The sequence below is a fragment of the Salmo salar genome, chromosome ssa14 (assembly GCF_905237065.1).
Source record: "Salmo salar chromosome ssa14, Ssal_v3.1, whole genome shotgun sequence".
Classification (NCBI taxonomy): domain Eukaryota; kingdom Metazoa; phylum Chordata; class Actinopteri; order Salmoniformes; family Salmonidae; genus Salmo; species Salmo salar.
In genome coordinates, this window is record NC_059455.1 from 84,563,255 (window position 1) to 84,588,068 (window position 24,814).

Sequence of the window (24,814 nt, forward strand, 5' to 3'; positions counted from 1 at the left end):
TTTTTACAAAGTAATACAAAATTAAAAGCTAAAATGTCTTCAGTCAATAAGTATTCAACCCCATTGCTATGGCAAGCCTAAATAAGTTGAGGAGTGGAAATTTGCTTGACAAGTCACATAATAAGTTGCATGGACTCACTCTGTGTGCAATAATAGTGTTTAACATTATGTTTTAATGGCTATCTCATCTCTGTACCCCACACATACAATTATCTGTGATGTCCCTCAATCGAGCAGTGAATTACAAGCACAGATTCAACTACAAAGACCAGGGAGGTTTTCCAATGCCTAGTAACGAAGGACACCGATTGGTAGATGGGTCAAAATAAAAAAGCAGACAGCGGCTGTGATAGGAGAAAACTGACAATGGATCAACAACATTGTAGTTACTCCACAATACTAACCTAAATTACAGAGTGAGAAAAATGAAGGCTGTACAGAATTTTTTTTCTCCAAAACTTGCATCCTGTTTGCAATAAGGCACTGAAGTAAAACTGCAAAAGATTTGGCAAAGAAATTAACTTCATGGCCTGAATACAAAGCGTTATGTTTGGAGCAAATCCAACTTCACTAATTACCTCTCTTCATATTTTCAAGCATAGTGGTGGCTGCATCATGTTATTGGTATGCTTGTCATCGGCAAGGACTAGGGAGTTTTTTAGGATAAAAATAAATGGAATAGAGCTAAGCACAAGCAAAATCCTAGAGAAAAACCTGCTTCAGTCTGCTTTCCACCAGACACTGAAAGACAAATTCACCTTTCAGCAAGACAAAAAACACAAGGCCAAATCTACACTGGAGTTGCTTACCAAGATGACATTCCTAAGTGGCCTAGTTACAGTTTTGACTTAAATCAGCTTGAAAATGTATGTCAAGGCTTGAAAATGTCAGTCTGGCAATGATCAACAACCAATTTGAAGAATTGTGTACAATCCAGGTGTGCAAAGCTCTTAGCGACTTACCCACAAAGACTCACAACTGTAATCACTTCCAAAGGTGATTCTAACATGTACTGATTCAGGGTGTTGAATACTTATCAAATAAAGATCTTTTTTTTTTCTTCATATTTTTATTCCACTTTGAAATTCAATTAAATTCAAATCACATTTTATTTGTCACATGCGCCGAATACAACAGGTGTAGGTAGATCTTACCGTGAAATGCTTACTTACAAGCCCTTAACCAACAATGCCGTTTTAAGAAAAATAAGAGTTAAGAAAAATATTTATTAAATGAACTAAAGTACAAAATTAAAGAGCAACAATAAAATAACAATAATGAGGTTATATACAGGGGGTACCGGTACCGAGTTAATGTGCTGGAGGTACAGGTTAGTCGAGGTAATTGAGGTAATATATACATGTAGGTAGGGGTAAAGTGATTATGCATAGATAATAGATAATAAACAGCGAGTAGCTGTCAATGCAAATAGTTCGAGTAGCCATTTGATGAATTGTTCATCAGTCTTATAGCTTGGGGATAGAAGCTGTTAAGGAGCCTTCTAGATTTGGCGCTCCGGTACCGCTTGCTGTGCGGTAGCAGAGAGAACAGTCAATGACTAGTGGCTGGAGTCTTTGTTCATTTTTAGGGCCTTCCTCTGACACCACCTGGTATAGTGGTCCTGGATGGCAGGAGGCTTGGCCCCAGTGATGTACTGGGCCGCACGCACTACCCTCTTTAGCGCCTTGTGGTCGGAGGCAGAGCAGTTGCCATACCAGGCAGTGATGCAACCAGTCAGGATGCTCTCGATGTCGCAGCTGTAGAACTTTTTGAGGATCCTGAAACCCAAGCTAAATCTTTTCAGTCTCCTGAGGGGGAATAGGCATTGTCATGCCCTCTTCACGACTGTCTTGGTGTGTTTGGACCATGGTAGTTTGTTGGTGATGTGGACACCCAGGAACTTGAAGATCTCAACCTGCTCCACTACAGCCCCGTCGATGAGAATGGCAGCGTGCTCGGCCCTCCTTTGCCAGTTGGTCACCGCATGCTCGGATTACATGTCCTGGTAATCCATCTGTCCCTGCAGCCTTGTGAAGGTTGACCTGTTTAAAGGTCTTACCCACATCGGCTATGGTGAGAGTGATCACACAGTCGTCCGGAACAGCTTGTGCTCTCATGCATGCTTCAGTGTTGCTTGCCTCGAAGCACACATGGAAGTCATTTAGCTCGTCTGGTAGGCTTGTGTCACTGGGCAGCTCGCGGCTGGGATTCCCTTTGTAGTCTGTAATAGTTTGCAAGCCCAGCCACATCTGACAAGCGTCGAAGCCGGTGAAGTAGGATTCAATCTTAGTCCAGTAGTTACGCTTTGCCTGTTTGATGATTCGTCGCAGGGCATAGTGGGATTTCTTATAAGCGTCCGGCTTAGAGTCCTGCTCCTTGAAAGCGGCAGCTCTACCCTTTAGCTCAGTGCGGATGTTGCCTGTAATCCATGGCTTTTGGTTGGGGTATGTACGCATGGTCACTGTGGGGACAACTTCGTTGATGCACTTATTGATGAAGCTGGTGACGGATGTGGTGTACTCCTCAATGACATCGGATGAGTCTCGGAACATATTCCAGTCTGTGCTAGCAATACAGTCCTGTAGCTTAGCATCTGCGTCATCTGACCACTTCCGCATTGAGCGAGTCACTGGTACTTCCTGCTTTAGTTTTTGCTTGTAAGCATAAATCAGTAGGATAGATTTATGGTCAGATTTGCCAAATGGGAGATGGGGCTTTATACACGTCTCTGTGTGTGGAGTAAAGGTGGTCTAGAGTTTTTATTCCTCTTTTTGCACATGTAACATGCTGGTAGATGGATAGATATTCTATCTATCTATCTATCTATCTATCCATCTATGCATCCATCCCTCGCCTCCTACCCACAGTCAGAGGGCTGACATTAAGGATGGTATTGACTGAAACACACACACAGGGCACGCCCCCCCTCTCTCTCTATGACACAAACACATACACACTTGCCATTGTATAACCCCTGTCTCCTCTCTGCCCAGATGACGATGGCCTTGGTATCAGTATCATAGGAATGGGAGTGGGTGCTGACGCCGGTCTGGAGAAACTTGGCATCTTCGTCAAGACTGTCATCGAGGGCGGGGCAGCTGAGAGAGATGACAGGTAAGAGCTCTCTGCTTCCTGAGAAGGTGCCAATTCAATCCCTGTACACACACACACACACACACACACACACACACACACACACTAGTCCTCATGGCCCAGAGAGATTTAGCAGCAGGGGTCTGGGATTACAGTCAGGAGGGAGGCACGGCCTGAAATTTAAGCAACAGCTCTGGGATGTTACCACACTCTGCAGCTGCAGGAAACAATGTGTGCGTGTGTGTGCGTGGGTGCACGCTAATATAATATAACATAATATAGTCTACTGGCATATCAAAGTTCCAGAGATCTCTGCTAGTGTTAAAGTTATGGCCCATTTTATAAAGAGAAATTGGGATAGTAGGCAATGTAACCAATCACAGTGCTCCACTTACTTGTAACATTGCACATCCTGCAAGTCACCAGCAGATGGCGACCATTTTGAATCCATTTTCACATTCACTCTGTTGGTAAGGCTTACAAATTGGATCATAACTCTAAAAGTAGCAGAGATCCCAATCTGGAACTTTCATATGCACATAAACTATATTATGTTCAACAATGTATTTAAAAAAAAATCCAAATATTTTTTGATTTTCAATATTCATGTTTATATTTTTAATATTCATAAACTAATATAAAACAATTTAACAAAATTATCTAAATACTACTCATATTACAGAGCAAGCGGTAAAGCTTCATATGACACCAATGTTTGCTTTGTTGCACCTACCAATGAAACACTATGGAGTCTTAAAGGAGGACTGGGTAAGGCCAAAATGTCATAAATATGCAAAATATTATTTCTCATTTCTGCTTTTAGATACACATGTCAAATATGTCCAAAATCCTTCCTCCAAAGGACTATTCTATGGATTACATTTCGTGAAAATCCCCCAAATCATGGTCTTTTTTTGTCTAGGTTTCGTGAGGAATCACTCAACACAGAGATCAGGTTTCATAGTCACACATGCACACATACACGGACGCATGCAGACACAGGGAGAGAGAGAAAACACCTCTGTATCATCTTCCACTGAGCCTCTCAGTCCAACCCCACAACTCGCTTAAATCTGAAGGATAATCGGAAAGTGCTCTTGGTGAGAGATTTAATGTGAGACAGAGAGGCCTGTGTGTGTGTGTGTGTGTGTGTGTGTGTGTTTGTGTTTGTCAAATCAAATCAATAAACCAAATCAAATTGTATTTTTCACATACTTCGTAAACAACAGGTGTAGACTAACAGTGAAATGCTTACTTACTGGACCCTTCCTAACAATGCAGAGAGTAATAACATGTAATAATAAAAGTAATAATGAATACACAATGACTAACGATAACTTGGCTATATACACGGGGTACCAGTACTGATTCGATGTGCTGGGGTACGAGGAAATTAGGTAGATATGTACATATAACTTGGAATAAATTGACTAGGCAACAGGATAGATAATAAACAGTAACAGCAGCATATGTGATGAGTCAAAAACGTTTATGCAAAAAAGGTCAATGCAGATAGTCCAGGTAGCTATATGGTGAACTATTTTACTATTTTACTTCTACCCCCAACTATGGCTTGGGGGTAGAAGCTGTTCAGGGTCCTGTTGGTTACAGACTTGGGGCATTGGTACCGCTTTCCATCCGGTAGCAGAGAGAACAGTCTATGACTTGGGTGGCTGGCCACCGCCGGGTATAGTGGTCCTGGATGGCACTACCCTCAGTAGTGCCTTGCAGTTGGATGCCAAGCAGTTGTCATACCAAGCGGTGATACAGCCAGTCAAGATGCTCTTAATGGTGCAGCTGTATAACTTTTTGAGGATCTGAGGGCCCATGTCAAATCTTTTCAGCCTCCTAAGGGGACGAGGCATTGCTGTGCCCTCTTTATGACTGTGTTGGTGTGTGTGGACCATGATAGATCCTTAGTGATGTGGACACGAGGAACTTGAAGCTTTCGACCTGCTCCATTACAGCCCTGTTGATGTGAATGGGGTCATGCTCAGCCCTCCGTTTCCTGTAGTCCACAATCAGCTCCTTTGTCTTTCTGACTTTGAGGAAGATGTTGTTGTCCTGGCATCACACTACCAGGTCTCTGACCTCCCTATAGGCTGTCTCATCATCATCGGTGATCAGGCCTACCACCGTTGTGTCATCAGCAAACTTAATGATGGTGTTGGAGTCGTGCTTGGCCACACAGTCATGGGTGAACAGGGAGTACAGAAGGGGACTAAGCACGCACCCCTGAGGGGCCCCCATGTTGAGGGTCAGCGTGATGGATGTCTTGTTGCCTACCCTTACCACCTGGGGACGGGACGTCAGGAAATCCAGGATCCAGTTGCAGAGGGAGGTGTTCAGTCTCAGGATCCTTAGCTCAGTGATGCGCTTGGAGGGAACTATGGTGTTGAACGCTGAGCTGTAGTCAATGAACAGCATTCTCACATTGGTGTTCCATGTGAGATTGCATCACCTGTGGATCTATTGGGGCGGTATGCAAATTGGAGTGGGTCCAGGGTGTCTGGGATGATGGTGTTGATGTGAGCCATGACCAGGCTTTTAAAGCATTTCGTGGCTACAGATATGAGTGCTATGAGGCGATAGTGATTTTGACAGGTGATCTTGGCTTTCTTGGGCACAGGGGCTATGGTAGTCTGCTTAAAACATGTAGGTATTACAGACTGGGTCAGGGAGAGGTTCAAAATATCAGTGAAGACACTTGCCAGCTGGTCAGTTTGTGCTCTGAGTACACATCCTAGTAATCCGTCTGGCCCTGCGGCCTTGTGAATGTTAACCTGTTTAAAGGTCTTCCTCTGCCGGCTGCAGAGAGTGTGATCACACAGTCGTCCAGAACAGCTGGTGCTCTCATGCATGGCTCCATGTTGCTTGCCTCGAAGCAAGCATAGAAGTCATTTAGCTCGTCTGGTAGGTGTGTGTGTGTGTGTGTGTGTGTGTGTGTGTGTGTGTGTGTGTGTGTGTGTGTGTGTGTGTGTGTGTGTGTGTGTGTGCGCACGCGCGCTTAATAGTCTGGTCTCGCTCTGACAGGAAGGCACTGCTTCGGCCTACAGAGGTCTGTCTGGTGAGCCAATGTCTTCTCCGCCGGGTCCAGAGTCAGGATCAATTCCATTTAAATTCAGTCAATTCAGAAAAGGAAACTGAGATTATGACTGAATTGAAATGGAATTGACCGCAACCGTGTCCGGGCTTTCATGATTACTGTTGTCCTAGGCCCTGTATGATAGAAAAGCCCTAAAAAGTGTCATATGCAACCACTCAATGTCACATGAAGTGGTTGACAGTGTTGCAATGCCGATGGTTAGTCTGTCTGTCTGTGTTAGGTGGTTTGTATTCTGTCTGTCTGTCTGAAGTGGTTTGCATTCCGTCTGGCTGTCTGACACCATACAGTATGTCAGTAATCATATCTGTGTTTGTCCACCATGACAGGCTGAGTTGTGGATGTGATGCCACAGTGATTCAGACTGTAAACTGCTGTTAGGTCAGACAGTGTTAGGTTTGACACGTTTTAAGTGTACGTTTAACTTCTCAGAATAGCTTGGACATCCACTGTATTGATGCTTTGTTACATGGGTATTATAATGTTATTGCGACCATAGAAGATCTATGAACAGAAAAATGGGACTTAGGAAAAACATGCCCTGGACTTTCACGCTAATGTTATCTAAATTCATTATTATATTCAAATTGTTAAATCAAAATGGAATTTTAAAATAGGCAGCCTATTCATTATTGTTTTGTTAAAGAACTGTCACCACAACAGCCTTGTCACAGGCTGTGTCTGCGTCCCAAATGGCACTGTGTTCTCTATGGGCCCTGGTCAAATGTAGTGCACTAAGTAGGGAATAGGGTGCCATTTGGGGATGCAAACATTCTGATAACCTTGTTTCCTCTGTTGACCAAATTGGTGTTGGCTCACAAGCCCTGGGCGCTAGCAGGCAGCGATAGCTACACATCCGGTCATGTCCAAGCTAACCCCACAGTTTGAATGTAATGCTTTCTGTCTGTTCGGCAATAGTGCTGCTCCACTCTTGTAATGGAGAATGGTTGCCTCAAGACATGTCTAGCTGTACTGTATTCAGTAGTTTGATAATTAGCTATTGCACCATTTTGCACCACTGAACACTCAGCTCACATCATGTGATAATACATTTTCAAAAGCAGATTATGAAATCTGACTTCGATTAGATATTTTCTAAGCATCCCTTACTCAACATTGACTTTTTTTATCACTCTGCAAAGCACCACATCAGTGCATAGTCTACTACTGCACAGTGGATCCTTTTATATATGTATATACACTACCGTTCAAAAGTTTGGGGTCACTTCGAAATGTCCTTGTTTTTGAAAGAAAAACTATTTTTTTGTCCATTAAAATAACATCAAAATGATCAGAAATACAGTGTAGACATTGTTAATGTTGCAAATGACTATTATATCTGGAAGCGGCTGTTTTTTATGGAATATCTACATAGGTGTACAGAGGCCCATTATCAGCAACCATCACTCTTGTGTTCCAATGGCACGTTGTGTTAGCTAATCCAAGTTTATCATTTTAAAAGGCTAATTGATCATTAGAAAACCCTTTTGCAATTATGTTCCACAGCTGAAAACTGTTATGCTGATTAAAGAAGCAATAAAACTGGCCTTCTTTAGACGAGTTGAGTATCTGGAGCATCAGCATTTGTGGGTTCGATTACAGGATCAAAATGGCCAGAAAAAATCACTTTCTTCTGAAACTCGTCAGTCTATTCATGTTCTGAGAAATGAAGGCTATTCCATGCAAGAAATTGCCAAGAAATTGAAGTTCTCATACAATGCTATGTACTACTCCCTTCACAGAACAGCACAAACTGGCTCTAACCAGAATAGAAAGAGGAGTGGGAGGCCCCGGTTGTTACGGATACAAGTGTGTATCCTGTGTGTTTCTTTTCTCTCCTTCTCCCCATCACAGGTGACAATCATCAGTCCCCAATCAGAAGACACCTGTTCCTTCTCCCTCAACCAATCACAGTCCCTTTCCCTTGGTTTAAAAACCCAGTCAGTTGTTTTCTCCCAGAGCTCATTTTTATCTCGCGAGCTCATTCTCACTCTGTGATCAATCTTTGTGCTCATTCGCTCTTGTGTCCAATCTCTATCTCCCCGTGTCTCTCTCTCTCTGTATTGATCTCTTTTGTTTTTGCAAACTACATGTCACATTTGTCCGGTAATCCTGTGAGTATTGTTTTGTTATTTGACTGTTTGTTTGTTTGGTGGGAAAAGGGGGTACCAAGACAAGTCGCCCATGGGCATACATTACCCGTAGGAATACTGTGTCTAAGTACCATAGTTAGAACTGGGCGGACCACCCACTGTATTTTTGGTTAGTTAGCTAGCTGTTGTTGAAATAGGCTAGTCTAGCTTAGGGGTGGTTTTGGATTATTGTTTCGTTGCTTGGGTCCAGCTCAGCCCCTTTTCCCACACCCCTTTACCGTGTGTTTAAAATAAACCTTTTGAGTTTGACGGTAGATTTCAGTTGTCTGTGGTTTTTGGTTCTCACTGTTACATGTCACGATTATAATTTGCATGATTTATGTTACGGGTCTCGTATCCATCCCCCCTAGACCGCTGGGCCAAAGAGGTTCGTAACATAAGTGGGGGCTCATCCGGGATCTGTCATTACTGACGCCCATACCGCTCATGCAGATTGTTATTGTGTGGTTAGTCAGTGTTGAGCGTCATAAGCATTAGTGTTTGCTATTTGTTGGCTTTTGTGTTTGGTAGTAGTTCAAGATGGCTACTTTTGAGTTGAAATCCTTTTTGGATAACCCTTTGTGGGAGGTGTTTAATAAATGTCGTAAAATTGATTTAATGACCTTGGCAGAACATTATTCATTGTCTATTTCTCACAATTTAGTTAAGGCGGAGGTTAAGAAACTAGTGTTAAATGTATTGTTGAAAGAGCAGGTGCTTGTGTTACCGCTGCCTGAGCCTACTACCCCTGTAGGGGATGTTGCTGCTCCTGTAAGCCCGTCGGTGTCTGAGACCGAAGGCGAGGCTAAAGCTCCAGCTACATTGCCCCGTTTTGATCCACTCTCCCCACTGTCAACTGGTGATGCCAGAAGGGATGTCCGTTCTATACAGTTTCAACTGGAGGCAGAAGAGAGAGCCCAAATTAGGCGAGAAAATCTCCAGTTAGAAATGTGTAAACTTGAGGCAGAAAAAGAAAGAGAACAGCGGCAGTTGGAAATCTGTAAAATAGAGGCTGAAAAAGAAAGAGAACAGCGGCAGATGGATTTCAAAATGCGCCAAATGGAACTGGAAGCAGAGACAGCGAGGCTAGCCTTCGTTCCTACTGTGCCTGTTAGTGAGTCGTCCTCACCAGCTGTAGCTTCCAACACGTTTGACATTAGTAGGCAGATTGCCTTAGTACCTTTGTTTAGAGAGTCAGAGGTTGACTCCTATTTTTGTGTGTTTGAACGTATAGCTGTAGCCTTGAAATGGCCTGAAGAAGTATGGTGTTTATTGCTACAATGTAAATTAACTGGTAAAGCCCAAGAGGTTTTATCAGCGCTACCTCTGGAAGATAGTTTGAACTATGAAGTGGTCAAAGCTACCGTTCTTCGCGCTTATGAGCTTGTGCCTGAGGCATACCGACAGAGATTTAGGTCTCATAGAAAGTCTTCTAATAAGACTTATGTGGAGTTTGCTAGAGACAAGGGAAATCTGTTTGATAAATGGCATGCTGCTAGTAAGGTAACTAATTTCAACTCTCTCCGGGAGTTAATTTTGTTGGAAGAGTTTAAAAATTGTTTACCCGAACGCATTGTAGTATACCTAAATGAACAGAAAGTATCCTCCCTGTCAGAAGCGTCTGTGTTGGCAGACGAGTTTGTGTTGACGCACAAGAGTGTGTTTTCGGCTCATACTGAGAGTAGAGCTACTGAGTTGCCTACTTTTAGTCCTGGTCGGCCCGCAGTATATCAAGCACGCCAGAAAAATGAGCGTCCCTGTTTCTATTGTCATAAAGTGGGACATATGATTAATGATTGCTTCCTACTAAAACGCAAACAAGGGATGCCTATTCGTGCAAAGCCGCCGACAGGTGTTGGGCTAATTCGTACTGTTGTGAGGTCTGAAACGAAACCAGTGCCTCAGGGTAAATGTAGTTTGAAAGTCTCAGTACCCGACCGCAGTTACGAACCGTTCATTTTCGAGGGGTTTGTGTCCATAGCGAATGACGAAGCATCTCAGCGTCCTGTTAAAATCCTTAGAGATACTGGTGCGGCACAGTCATTTATATTGTCTGATGTGTTGCCCTTATCCGACAATACATACTGTGGTTCCAGTGTGTTAGTTCAGGGTATTGAAATGGGTTTTGTCCCAGTGCCATTGCACTTTGTGAATGTACACTCTGAGTTGATCAGTGGAATATTCAGAGTGGGGGTACGTCCTATGTTGCCAGTAAAAGGTGTGACCTTTATAATGGGTAACGATATTGCTGGAGGAAAGGTAGTACCCGTATTGGAAGTGTTGGATAAAAGTGACCACTCTCTCTCCAATGAGTTGGCACAGAGTTATCCCCATGTGTTCCCCGCTTGTGCTGTCACTCGTGCTCAGGCAAGACAAGTGGGTGACGTGATAGATTTGTCGAACACTGTTCTGTTCAAAGAAGATGATCAAGAGGATGGGTTGTGTACTACCTCTGCGAAGCTGATCACCTCTGACAAACAGACAAGGGAAGAATCGAAGTATGTTGAACTTATTGCTGAGGCAATACAGTTACCAGTCACTCGTGAGCAGCTGATTGCTAACCAGAAGGTTGACAACAAGCTTGCTAAATGTTTTTCTAGTGTTGTCTCATTGGAAGAGGTAAAGAAGAAGAATGTGGCTTACTTTCTTGATGGTAATCTCCTCATGCGTAAATGGACATCCCATGGTGGCGCGGAGGGAGATTGGAATGCTGTTTACCAAATAGTGATTCCTACAGCCTTTCGACACAATGTGTTATCCCTTGCTCATGATCACCAGTGGTCTGGACACTTAGGGATCACGAAGACTTATGATCGGATCCTTCGACATTTCTTTTGGCCAGGTTTAAAACAAGATGTGGCTCAGTTCTGTCGGACATGTCACACATGTCAGGTTACAGGAAAACCAAATCAGGTTATTCCTCCTGCTCCTCTTTGTCCTATACCTGTCATAGGTGAACCATTTGAACATGTGGTGGTTGATTGTGTTGGACCGTTACCGAAGACAAAATCGGGTAACCAGTTTCTGTTAACGATAATGTGTATGGCAACAAGATACCCCGAAGCCATTCCTCTGAGAAGGATTACAGCTCCAGTGGTGAGTAAAGCCTTAATTAAGTTCTTCACGACATTCGGGTTACCTAAGGTGGTACAAACTGATCAAGGTACAAATTTCCTGTCAAAGCTCTTCAAGCAGGTGTTAAAATCCTTGTCAGTTGCGCACCGTGTATCAAGCGCATATCACCCAGAGTCTCAGGGTGCGCTTGAACGATGGCATCAGACACTGAAGTCTATGCTACGTAAATATTGTTTGGAATCTGAGAAAGATTGGGATGAGGGAGTTCCTCTAGTTTTGTTTGCTGCTCGTGAAACTGTACAGGAGTCCCTAGGGTTCAGCCCAGCTGAACTAGTGTTTGGTCACACAGTGAGAGGACCAATGAAAGTCCTTAAAGAACAGTTTTTGTCCCAAGAGTTGTGTACGGAAGAAGAGAATGTGTTGGACTACGTTGAGTCGCTTTCGTGAGCGCCTACACCAAGCCTGTGCTCTCGCTAAGGAAGCTCTGTCTTCCTCACAAACAAGTATGAAAAGACACTATGATAAACAGGCTGTTTCTCGTCCACTACAGCCAGGTGACCAAGTGCTGGTGTTATTGCCTGTTCCAGGATCTTCACTGTCAGCTCGTTTCTCTGGTCCTTATTTGATTGAAAAGCAGTTAAGTGAAACTGATTATGTGCTTCAAACTCCTGATAGAAAACGGCAATCTCGTGTGTGCCACATTAACATGTTGAAAGCATACCAAACCCGACCCATCACCCAGGTAGATGGTTCAACCACAGCGGAAGTTACTGCTATTTCTGCTGCTTCTACGGCTATGATAGTGGACTGTCATATTGATGATGTTGATGGAGATGGATTGGAGTTGCGCAATACTCAGCAGCAGTGTGTTAGATTGCCCAACTCAGAAATGCTGATGTCTCTCCAGTCAGGTCTGGTTCACTTAACGGAAGGACAGGCCGACGATATTGTGAGGCTACTCCACAGTTTTCCATGTCTCTTTAATGACGTTCCTACTCGCACAAATGTGTTGGAACATGACATTAATGTTGGAAATGCTGCCCCTATCAAGCAACACCCATATCGTGTCAATGCTTCTAAGAGGAAGATAATGAGGGATGAAGTGAAATATTTGTTGGAAAATGACCTGGCCACGCCAAGTTCAAGCCCTTGGAGTTCTCCTTGCATTCTGGTTCCTAAACCTGATGGTACGTCCAGGTTATGTACGGATTATCGAAAGGTAAATTCTGTCACATTGCCAGATTCTTTCCCGTTACCCAGACTGGACGACTGTATTGACACTGTTGGTGCTGCTACTTATGTAACTAAGTTGGACCTCTTAAAAGGTTACTGGCAGGTTCCGTTAACCTCACGTGCTTCTGAGATTTCTGCCTTTGTTACCCCAGACAACTTCCTACAATACTCTGTCATGGCTTTTGGGATGCGAAATGCACCAGCCACTTTTCAACGACTGGTTAACACCGTATTAGCTGGCGTTCCTAATTGTAGTGCATATCTAGATGATCTAGTGATTTATTCATCTGAGTGGACAGATCATGTTAACTCTCTAAGGGTAGTATGTGAACGTTTGGCCGCTGCTTCTTTAACCCTGAACTTGGCAAAGTGCGAGTTTGGGAAGGCCACTGTTACCTATCTCGGCAAAGAGGTAGGCCATGGACAGGTGCGCCCTGTTGATGCTAAGGTCTTGGCTATCACTGCATTCCCTGCGCCTACCACCAGACGAGCTACGCCGCTTTTTGGGGATGGTTGGCTACTACCGTAGCTTCTGTAAAAACTTCTCTGCGGTAGTTGCTCCATTGACCGATTTGCTCAGTCCGGCAAGATCGTTTGTGTGGTCCCCGGACTGTAAGGTAGCTTTTGAAACTGCTAAAGCACTATTATGTAATACCCCTGTACTTGCAGCTCCGTATTTTGAAAAACCATTTAAACTTGAGGTAGATGCTAGTGCCAGAGGTGCTGGTGCTGTTCTACTTCAGCAGGACAAGAGTGGACTGGATCATCCGGTGTGTTATTTCTCCAGAAAATTTAACAAATGTCAGACAAACTATGCCACCATCGAGCAAGAAGCTCTAGCGTTGTTGTTAGCTCTGCAATATTTTGAGGTGTACATAGGGTCTAGTGCCCTACCTGTGACTGTATATACGGACCATAACCCCTTAGTGTTTCTCCACCGTATGTACAACCAGAACCAGCGCCTTATGCGTTGGGCTCTTATTGTACAAAATTATAATTTGGAGATTTGCCACAAAAAGGGTTCTGAAAATATGTTAGCAGATGCTTTGTCTCGTGTGTAATAATTTTTGTATGTTTCGGAAGATTGACTTTGATTTTGTGAGTATTCATTGTAGATACTTTTGTATAAACTGTGTACATACTTTTAGTCGCAATCCCCCCTGGGGGTTGCTCTTTTAAGGGTGGGAGTGTTACGGATACAAGTGTGTATCCTGTGTGTTTCTTTTCTCTCCTTCTCCCCATCACAGGTGACAATCATCAGTCCCCAATCAGAAGACACCTGTTCCTTCTCCCTCAACCAATCACAGTCCCTTTCCCTTGGTTTAAAAACCCAGTCAGTTGTTTTCTCCCAGAGCTCATTTTTATCTCGCGAGCTCATTCTCACTCTGTGATCAATCTTTGTGCTCATTCGCTCTTGTGTCCAATCTCTATCTCCCCGTGTCTCTCTCTCTCTGTATTGATCTCTTTTGTTTTTGCAAACTACATGTCACATTTGTCCGGTAATCCTGTGAGTATTGTTTTGTTATTTGACTGTTTGTTTGTTTGGTGGGAAAAGGGGGTACCAAGACAAGTCGCCCATGGGCATACATTACCCGTAGGAATACTGTGTCTAAGTACCATAGTTAGAACTGGGCGGACCACCCACTGTATTTTTGGTTAGTTAGCTAGCTGTTGTTGAAATAGGCTAGTCTAGCTTAGGGGTGGTTTTGGATTATTGTTTCGTTGCTTGGGTCCAGCTCAGCCCCTTTTCCCACACCCCTTTACCGTGTGTTTAAAATAAACCTTTTGAGTTTGACGGTAGATTTCAGTTGTCTGTGGTTTTTGGTTCTCACTGTTACATGTCACGATTATAATTTGCATGATTTATGTTACGGGTCTCGTATCCATCCCCCCTAGACCGCTGGGCCAAAGAGGTTCGTAACACCGGTGCACAACTGAGCAAGAGGACAAGTACATTAGAGTGTATAGTTTAAGAAACAGCCGGCTCACAAGTTCTCAACTGGCAGCTTCATTAAATAGTACCCGCAAAACACCAGTCTCAACGTCAACAGTGAAGAGACGACTCCAGGATGCTAGCCTTCTAGGCAGAGCTGCAAGGAACAAGCCATGTCTCAGACTGGCCAATAAAAAGAAAAGATTAAGATGGGCAAAAGAACACAGTCACTGGACAGAGGAACTCTGCCTAGAAGGCCAGCATCCCGGAGTCACCTCTTCACTGTTGATGTTGAAACGAGTGTTTTGCAGGTACTATTTATTAATGAAGCTGCCAGTTGAGGACTTGTGAGGCCTGTGTTTCTCAAACTAGACACTCTAATGTACTTATCCTCTTGCTCAGTTGTGCACCGGGACCTCCCACTCCTCTTTCTATTCTGGTTAGCCAGTTTGCGCTGTTCTGTGAAGGGAGTAGTACATAGCATTGTACGAGAACTTCAGTTTCTTGGCAATTTCTCGCATGGAATAGCTGTAATAATCTGTAAACAATTGTTGGAAAAATGACTTGTGTCATGCACAAAGTAGATGTCCTAACCGACTTACCAAAACTATAGTTTGTTAACCTGTTAGTGATCCCTTCACGCGCCAATCCCTTTAGCGGGATCGATTTGACAACATCCAGTGAAATTGCAGAGCGCCAAATTCAAACTACAGGAATATCAATATTCAACATTCACGAAAATATGAGTGTAATACATCAAAATAAAGCTTAACTTCTTGTTAATCCAGCCGCTGTGTAAGATTTCAAAAAGGCTTTACGGCGAAAGCAGACCATGCGATTATCTGAGGACAGCGCTCAGCATACAAACACATGAAAATTACTTTTCAGCCACGCAGGTGCGACACAAAAGTCAGAAATAACGATATAATAATGCCTTACCTTTGAAGATCTTCTTTTTGCAATTCCAAATGTCTCAGTGACACAATGTCTCAGTGACACAATGAATAGTCGTTTTGTTCCTTCTTTATATCCCCAAAATGTCCATTTATTTGGAGCGTTTGATTCAGAAATACACCGGTTTCTACTCGCCCAACATGACTGCAAAGTATCTAATAAGTTACCTGTAAACTTGGTCCAAACATTTCAAACAACATTCCTAATCCAACCTCAGGTATCCTAAAATGTAAATAATCGATCAAATTTAAGACGGGATAATCTGTTTCCAATACCGAAGAAAAATAACACAGAGCGCATTCCTGTTCACGCGCACCAAAATAGTAGGGATCTTCAGAGTGACACATGGAATGAATAGCCCTACTTCTTCATTTCTCAAAAGGAAAACATCGACCAATTTCTAAAGACTGTTGACATCTAGTGGATGCCATAGGAACTGCAACCAGGTTCCTCATAAATAGGGTTTCGCATAGAAAGCCATTCGGAAATCCTATGACCTCAATTTATTTCCCCCTGGATGGTTTGTCCTCGGGGTTTCACCTGCCAAATCAGTTCTGTTATACTCACAGACATTATTTTAACAGTTTTAGAAACTTTAGAGTGTTTTCATATCCTAGATTCTGGGCCTGAGTAACACGCAGTTTACTTTGGGCACGCTTTTCATCCGGATGTCAAAATACTGCCCCCTAGCCTTAAGAAGTTTTAACAAGACATTTGTGGAGTGGTTGAAAAATGAGTTTTAATGACTCCAACCAAAGTGTATGTAAACTTCCCACTTCAACTGTATACAATTACTTTTTGTTTGTTTTCATATTTAAAAAAAATGTCATTGAACATAACAGATAGAGAGAGAATGACAAGTAGTTGGCCTGATTCAAACCTATGCCGTAGACATGTGTACCAGAGGCTATGGCTTTACCACTAGACCAGCCAAGCCACAGCTCAGTAACGTGTATCTCTAACCTGTGTGTGACCTTTCTGTGACCTCAGTGTGTTGTGTCGTAGGATCAAGGTGAACGACCAGATCGTGGAGGTGGACGGCACCAGTCTGGTGGGGGTGACCCAGAGCTTCGCTGCCTCCGTCCTGAGGAACACCCAGGGAGTGGTTAGGTAAGATCAACTGCCACATCCGTAACATTTTATTTTCATTTATTTATACAGAGTCCACAGTACCATAAAGTGGAATAAACCACAGCCGTCATGGGCATCAGCCATGGTCTGTTTAGTTAAAACGGCATTGTAAGGGGGGATAACTCAATGTATACTGCTACACTTTATATAGTAGTCTGCCAGATAGTCAACCTTTCTGCACATGAGAAATAATGCATTGGTTGTCCTTTTGCGTGGATTTGATATTTTAAGTAGAGATTGTGTACCGATATTGAATTTTAAAAACCTCTTCTATTAAATGTAGTGCCCTTTAATACAGACCACATGGAGAAATCAATAAATCAGATTTTTAATATGAATAAAGGCTTGCTAAAGTGTCTTTAAACTTAACCCAATTTACTGTTAATGTTTTCAAACTGCAGACCACCAAAACTGCTACACGAACACACAACATAGCTTACATGTGAAAACTGTTTTGGCAGACCCCCATTCATGCATTCATTAGCATAATATCAATAGCGTGGAAATGTATCATTGTAAGAGAGTAGCAGGCCTCCAATCTACAGAGCAGAACAGTCAATATAGGAGCACAGCATGGAAGAGACACAGACATGGTCAGAGGAGAAGCCATATCTACTTACTGGTGTGATTGGTACTCAGGGGATGAGGGCTGGAGAGGAAGGACATGTCAAACTCTATTGCAGCATATTGTTCCCATGAACACATGGCTGTTTGATGAGCAAATATTGATTGAAGTATGGACAGCAGCAGCAAAGAGATGTGGCTGCCTATAAGAGAAAGTGATATTAAACACTGCCATTTCTCTTCTGTTCTGTTCTTTCCTCTTCTCTCCTATCCTCTCCTCTCTATCTCCTTTTTCATTCACTTTCTTCTTCCTCCTGTCCAGTAAATCCTTCCCTCTCTCTCTCTCTATCCTCCCTGGGTTTGATCGCCCTGTGCCCCAGATTCGCCATTTCAACTAAATTTAACCCTGACTTACGATGTCATCCAGGTCTCTTAAACCACACAAGTTCACTGGTCACCCAGCATAAGGCTAAAAAAAATAAAGCGTATCTTTGCCACCACATTTACAGTTGAAGTCGGAAGTTTACATACACCTTAGCCAAATACATTTAAACTCAGTTTTTCACAATTCCTGACATTTAATCCTAGTAAAGATTCCCTGTCTTAGGTCAGTTAGGATCATTACTTTATTTTAAGAATGTGAAATGTCAGAATAATAGTAGAGAGAATGATTTATTTCAGCTTTTATTTCTTTCATCACATTCCCAGTGGTCAGAAGTTTAGATACACTCAATTAGTATTTGGTAGCATTGCCTTTAATGTAATGGTCTTGGCATAGCTGGTGCAGAGGAGTCAGGCGCAGGACAGCAGAGATGAGTAATAAAAGTAACTTTACTCAAAATTACCAAGTACATGTAGTAATGCCAAGCCCACACAAAAGGACCGAAATACATAAAACAAACACGCACAAAAACCATGGGGAAAACAGAGGGTTAAATAATGAACATGTAATTGGGGAATTGAAACCAGGTGTGTAAAACAAAGACAAAACAAATGGAAAATGAAAAGTGGATTGGCGATGGCTAGAAGGCCGGTGACGTCGACCGCCGAACGCCGCCCGAACAAGGAGAGAGACCGACTTCAGAGGAAGTCGTGACATTTAATTTGTTTAACTTGGGTCAAACGTTTCGGGTAACGTTTCGGGTAACCTTCCCCAAGCTTCCCACAAAAAGTTGGGTGAATTTTGTCCCATTCCTCCTGACAGAGCTGGTGTAACTGAGTCAGGATTGTAGGCCTCCTTGCTCGCACACCCTTTTTCAGTTCTGCCCACAACTTTTCTATAGGATTGAGGTCAGGGAGTTGTGATGGTCACTCCAATACCATGACTTTGTTGTCCTTAAGCCATTTTGCCACAAATTTGGAAGTATGCTTGGGATCATTGTCTATTTGGAAGACCCATTTGTGACCAAGCTTTAACTTCCTGATTGATGTCTTAAGATGTTGCTTCAATATATCCACATAATTTTCCTTCCTCATGATGCCATTTATTTTATAAAGTGCACCAGTCCCTCCTGCAGCAAAGCACCCCCACAACATGATGCTGCCATCCCCGTGCTTCACAGTTGGGACGGTGTTCTTCGGCTTGCAAGCCTCCCCCTTTTTCCTCCAAACATAACAATGGTCATTATGGCCAAACAGTTCTATTTTTGTTTCATCAGACCAGAGGACATTTCTCCAAGAAGTACAATCTTTGTCCCCATGTGCAGTTGCAAACCGTAGTCTGACATTTTTTTGGTGCAGTGGCTTCTTCCTTGCTAAGCAGCCTTTCAGGTTATGTCGATATAGGACTCGTTTTACTGTGGATATAGAATTTTTCTTACCTGTTTCCTCCAGCATCTTCACAAGGTCCTTTGCTGTTGTTCTGGGATTGATTTACACTTTTCGCACCAAGGTACGTTCATCTCTAGGAGAGAGAACGCGTCTCCTTCCTAAGCGGTATGACGGCTGCGTGATCCCATGGTGTTTATTACTTGTGTACTATTGTTTGTACAGATGAACGCGGTACCTTCAGGCATTTGGAAATTGCTCCCAAGGATTAACAAGACTTGTGGAGGTCTACAATTTATTTTCTGAGGTCTTGGCTGATTTCTTTAGATTTTCCCATGATGTCAAGCAAAGAGGCAGTGAGTTTGAAGGTAGGCCTTGAAATACATCCGCAGGTACACCTCCAATTGACTCAAATGATGTCAAATAGCCCATCAGAAGCTTCTAAAGCCATGACATCATTTTCTGGAATTTTCCAAGCTGTTTAAAGGCACAGTCAACTTAGTGTATGTAAACTTCTGACCCGCTGGAATTGTGATACAGTGAATTTTAAGTGAAATAATCTGTCTGTAAACAATTGTTGAAAAAATTACTTGTGTCATGCACAAAGTAGATGTCCTAACCAACTTGCCAAAACTATAGTTTGTTAACCTCTCTGGGGTATGTGGGACACACTCGCCAACAGCCAGTGAAATAGCAGGGCGCCAAATTCAAAACAACAAAAATCTCATAATTCAAATTTCTCAAACATACAACTATTATAACCCATTTTAAAGATACACTTCTCGTTAATCCAACCACAGTGCCCGATTTCAAAAAGGCTTTACGGCGAAAGCATAACATTAGATTATGTTAGGACAGCGCCTAGACAAGAAAAACCACACAGCGATTTTCCAAGCAAGGAGAGGCGTCACAAAAACCAGAAATACAGCTAAAATGAATCACAAACCTTTGATGATCTTCATCAGATGGCACTCATAGAACTTCATGTTACACAATACATGTATGTTTTGCTCGATAAAGTTCATATTTATATCCAAAAAACCATTTTACATTGGCGTGTAATGTTCAGAAGTGTTTTGCCTCTCAAAACCTCCGGGGAATGAGCACATCAATTTACAGAAATAATCATCATAAACGTTGATAAAATATACAAATGTTATTCAAAGAATTATAGATACACTTCTCCTTAATGCAACAGATTGTGTCAGATTTCAAAAAATCTTTACGGCGAAAGCAAACTTTGCAATAATCTGAGTACAGCGCTCAGACATCAAAACAAGCCATACAGATACCCGCCATTTTGGAGTCAACAGAAGTCACAAATAACATTATAAATATTCGCTTACCTTTGATGATCTTCATCGGAATGCACTCCCAGGAATCTCAGTTCCACAATAAATGTTTGTTTTGTTTGATAAAGTTCATCTTTATGTCCAAATACCTCCATTTTGTTTGCGCGTTCAGTCGAGTAATCCAAATGCACTGTGCTCGTGCAGTAAATTCAGACGAAAAGTCAAAAAAGTTATATTACAGTTCGTAGAAACATGTCAAACGATGTATAGAATCAATCTTTAGGATGTTTTTATCATACATCTTCCATAATATTCCAACCGGACGATTCCTTTGTCCTCAGAAATTAAAAGGAACACACCTAACCCTCACGGGAGCGCGCGCGATTGAGCTCATGTCATTTTCACAGTCATATGACTCCATATGCTCTTATTCTTTCCCCATTCACTATAGAAGCATGAAACAACATTCTAAAGACTGTTGACATCTAGTGGAAGCCTTAGGAAGTGCAAAATGACCCCACAGACACTGTATATTGGATAGGGAATCACTTGAAAAACTACAAACCTCAGATTTCCACACTTCCTGGTTGGATTTCTTCTCAGGTCTTTGCCTGCCATATGAGTTCTGTTATACTCACAGACATCATTCAAACAGTTTTAGAAACGTCAGAGTGTTTTCTATCCAAATCTACTAATAATATGCATATCTTACCTTCTGGGCCTGAGTAGCAGGCAGTTTACTACGGGCACGCCTTTCATCCGGACGTCAAAATACTGCCCCCTACCCAAGAGAGGTTAACAAGAAATTTGTGGAGTGGTTGAAAAACAAATTTTAATGACTCCAACCTAAGTGTATGTAAGCTTCTGACTTCAACTGTATAAACCAGATATTAAAACACAGCACAATTAAAAAACATCCCACGTGGTTGACTGAGTGAGGGCATATCTGTTGTGAGGCAATATAATGCGGACATCCCTGACATCCCTAACCCCAGTGCCCTGTGTGTCCCAAATGGCACCTTATTCCCTATATAGTGCACTACCTTTGATCAGGGCCCTTGTCAAAGAAGTACACTATATAGCAGGGTTTCCCAAACTCGGTCCTCGGGACCCCAAGGGGTGCACGTTTACATTTTTTGCCCTAACTCTACACAGCTGATTAAAATTTTAAACTAATCATCAAGCTTTGATCATTTGAATCAGCTGTGTAGTGTTAGGGCAAAAACTAAACGTGCACCGAAGGACCGAGTTTGCTATATAGGGAAGGGAATAGGATGCCACTTGGGACTCAGCCCGTCTGTCAACATACTAATGGACAAGACATGTCGGTATTATGGCTGTTGTTCCCAGAAGCAGGGTAGACCTCCCCCCCCCCCCCCTGCATGTTGCTTTACCGGGAAAGAGGAAACTGTTTCCAGGTCAGCTGCTAGATGGAGAGATGGAGGAGCGCGCGCCGTGATTCTGATTCAGATGTAGATCAAAGTTAACTCTGGAATGTAGCCAGTCTAGCTCTGTAATCAGCATGCACACTCCGGATGATTGGAGACACAGTCAAATATGCTCTCCCACTGAGATAGAGGGATCCATCTTGGAGTAAACGAGAGAGAAACCAGAAAAATTTGTGTTTTTACCTCCTGTATACTGGGTATTTTATTTTGTATTTTTTTTTATTGAACCTTTATTTAACTAGGCAAGTCAGTTAAGAACAAATTCTTATTTACCATGACGGCCTACCCCATCATTGTATGCCGTGTATGCTGGGTGGTAGAGAGGGAACATGGGGGAAGAAAGCCTGACCCTCTTTCTCTCTCTCTCTCTCTCTCTCTCTCTATATATATATATATATATATATATATATCTCTCTCTCTCTCTGCCTCTCTCTCTCCATTTCTGTCTCTCTCCTGTTCTCTCTCTCTCATTCACTCTCTCTCTCTCTCTGTTTCTCTCTCTCTGTTTCACCCTTTGTCAAATTCAAACGGCTTTATTGGCATGGTAAGTGTTACCACATACATTGCCAAAAGAAACATATATTGTAGACACATGATGACGCAGATAGATATTAATAGGAAAAATAATACTACTCAATGAGTAACAATTAACAGGACACAACAATTAAAAAATATATTTCACCATTATTTAACCAGGTAGGCCAGTTGAGAACAAGTTCTCATTTACAACTGCGACTTGGCCAAGATAAAGTAAAGCAGTGCGACAAAAACAACAACACAGAGTTACACATGGGATAAACAAATGTACAGTCAGTAACACAATAGAAAAATCTGTATACAGTGTGTGCAAATGAAGTAAGGAGGTAAGGCAATAAATAGGCCATAGTGGCGAAGTAATTACAATTTAGCAATTAACACTGGAGTGATTGATGTGCAGATGAGGATGTGCAAGTAGAAATACCGGTGTGCAAAAGAGCAGAAAAAAAGCAAAAACAAATATAGGATGAGGTAGGTAGTTGGTTGGTTTGATGGGCTATTTACAGATGGGCTGTGTACAGCTGCAGCGATCGGTAAGCTGCTCTGACAGCCGATGCTTAAAGTTAGTTAGGGAGATATAAGTCTCCAACTTCAGTGATTTTTACAATTCGTTCCAGTCATTGGTAGCATAGAACTGGAAGGAAAGGCGGCCAAAGAGGTGTTGGCTTTGGGGATGACCAGTGAGATATACCTGCTGGAGCGCGTGCTACGGGTGGGTGTTGCTATGATGACCAGTGAGCTGAGATAAGGCAGAGCTTTACCTACCATAGACTTATAGATGACCTGGAGCCAGTGGGTTTGGCGACGAATATGTAGCGATTACCAGCCAACGAGAGCATACAGGTCGCAGTGGTGGATAGTATATGGGGCTTTGGTGACAAAACGGATGGCACTGTGATAGACTGCATCCAATTTGCTGAGTGGAGTGTTGGAGGCTATTTTGTAAATGACATCGCCGAAGTCAAGGATCGGTAGGATAGTCAGTTTAACGAGGGCATGTTTGGCAACATGAGTGAAGGAGGCTTTGTTGCGAACTAGGAAGCCTATTCTAGATTTAATTTCGGATTGGAGATGCTTAATAAGACATGAATGAAGTCCGTTATTGTAAATAAGAATTTGTTCTTAACTGACTTGCCTAGTTAAATAAAGGTTAAATAAATAAAATAAATGAAATAGACAATAATGAAATAGTGAGAAAGACACAGGTAGAAATGGTATTGTTCTGGTTGTTCGTTCTCTCCATCTATCTCTCTCCCTCTTTCTCTCTCCCCCTTTCTTTCTCTCGCTCCCTCTTGTCTCTCCCTTTCTTTCTTTCTCTCCCTCTCCGTCTCTCCTTTTCTTTCTCTCTCTCCCTCTGTCTCTTCCTCTCTGTCTCCCTCTCTGTCTCCCTCTCTCTCTATCCGTCTATCAACATGGAACTCCTTGGCTCTTAAGGGTAGGGTGTGAGAGAACGGCTGGTACAGCTGTAGCCCAGAGTCTGTGGCAATGTGCCTGTGCCAGTGCCCGATGTGCACATTCCAACCTGGACGGCTGCACGCCATTGTCACATTATTGTGTTAGCGCTGTAAGCCCCATCCCCCTCCCTCTCCCCCCTCCACTCCCCTATAATCAGATCCTGCTATTGAGTCCCTGCCAATCGCACAGACTGCCTGTTACAGCCTCAATCACACAAACAAATAAACATACATAGTGAAAAACGGCACCTTTTCTAGTCCACAAATTAAAAGGAGGAAGTTTTGTCATGTTTTAGTTCAGCTGAAAATGTCTCAGAAAAAGTCACTGGAAAAAGTATATTGAAGTGAAGCCCTAATTCATCCTTGAACCAACATGCACAGTGGTTCAAAGCGTATTATTAAGTCACCCCTTGAGTGAAATGCAACTGATTGGCTGTGTTGCTGTCTGTTTACAGGTTTGTGATTGGCCGAGAGCGTCCGGGCCAGGTGAGCGAGGTGGCTGCTCTGATCCAACAGACTCTGGAGCAGGAGAGGAGACAGAGAGAGTTGCTGGAGCAGCAGTATGCCCAGTATGACGCTGATGACGATGAGGTGGGTAGCCTACTGCTGTCTCACCCTCCTACTGATACGTCTGTTAGTGTGGCCAATCAAATCCTATACAGTTTTATTAACTCATTCATAGGCGCTAGGAACCTACAACAATGTCTAACTTACTGACCCACTAGTTCACTCCTCTACTTATCAGGTATTCACAAAGCATCTCAGAGTGCCTTTTCGATTATAATGAGTATACAGTATATGGACAGGGGGGACCTGATCCTGGATCAGCCAGTAGCGGTGCATGGGTAAAATCACTGGGGAAGCCAAGCCAGAAAAAAAACATATTGCAACCTATGTGTTGTGATAATTGCGTTGTTTTCTCTATAACCTGTTAGTTCTTATGCCTTGTGACCATAATATTTAGGCCAAAGGTCGAGACAATAAGAAGACACAGTGGCAGAATAAATTCAGCCACACCTTTGTTTACAGTTTTTTACAATCACTTTGGCTCATTTCAATCATTTCGGATCCTTGATGTCATTTTTCAAAACTCTAGAC

The 24,814-nt window shown here is 42.7% G+C and overlaps 1 protein-coding gene across 5 annotated transcripts in view; it reads left to right on the plus strand.

Annotated features, from left to right (window-relative positions):
* LOC106570463 (neurabin-1) overlaps positions 1–24,814 on the plus strand; it is a 140,803-nt gene that overhangs the window by 50,548 nt on the left and 65,441 nt on the right. For 4 of the 5 annotated variants that reach the window (XM_014142825.2, XM_014142829.2, XM_014142830.2 and 1 more), the window contains exons 4-6: positions 2,994–3,114; positions 16,514–16,633; positions 24,172–24,307. In XM_014142825.2, the coding sequence (XP_013998300.2) occupies positions 2,994–3,114; positions 16,514–16,633; positions 24,172–24,307 (377 nt within the window). The remainder of the gene's footprint in view (positions 1–2,993; positions 3,115–16,513; positions 16,634–24,171; positions 24,308–24,814) is intronic. The other variant, XM_014142828.2, reaches the window with a different exon arrangement.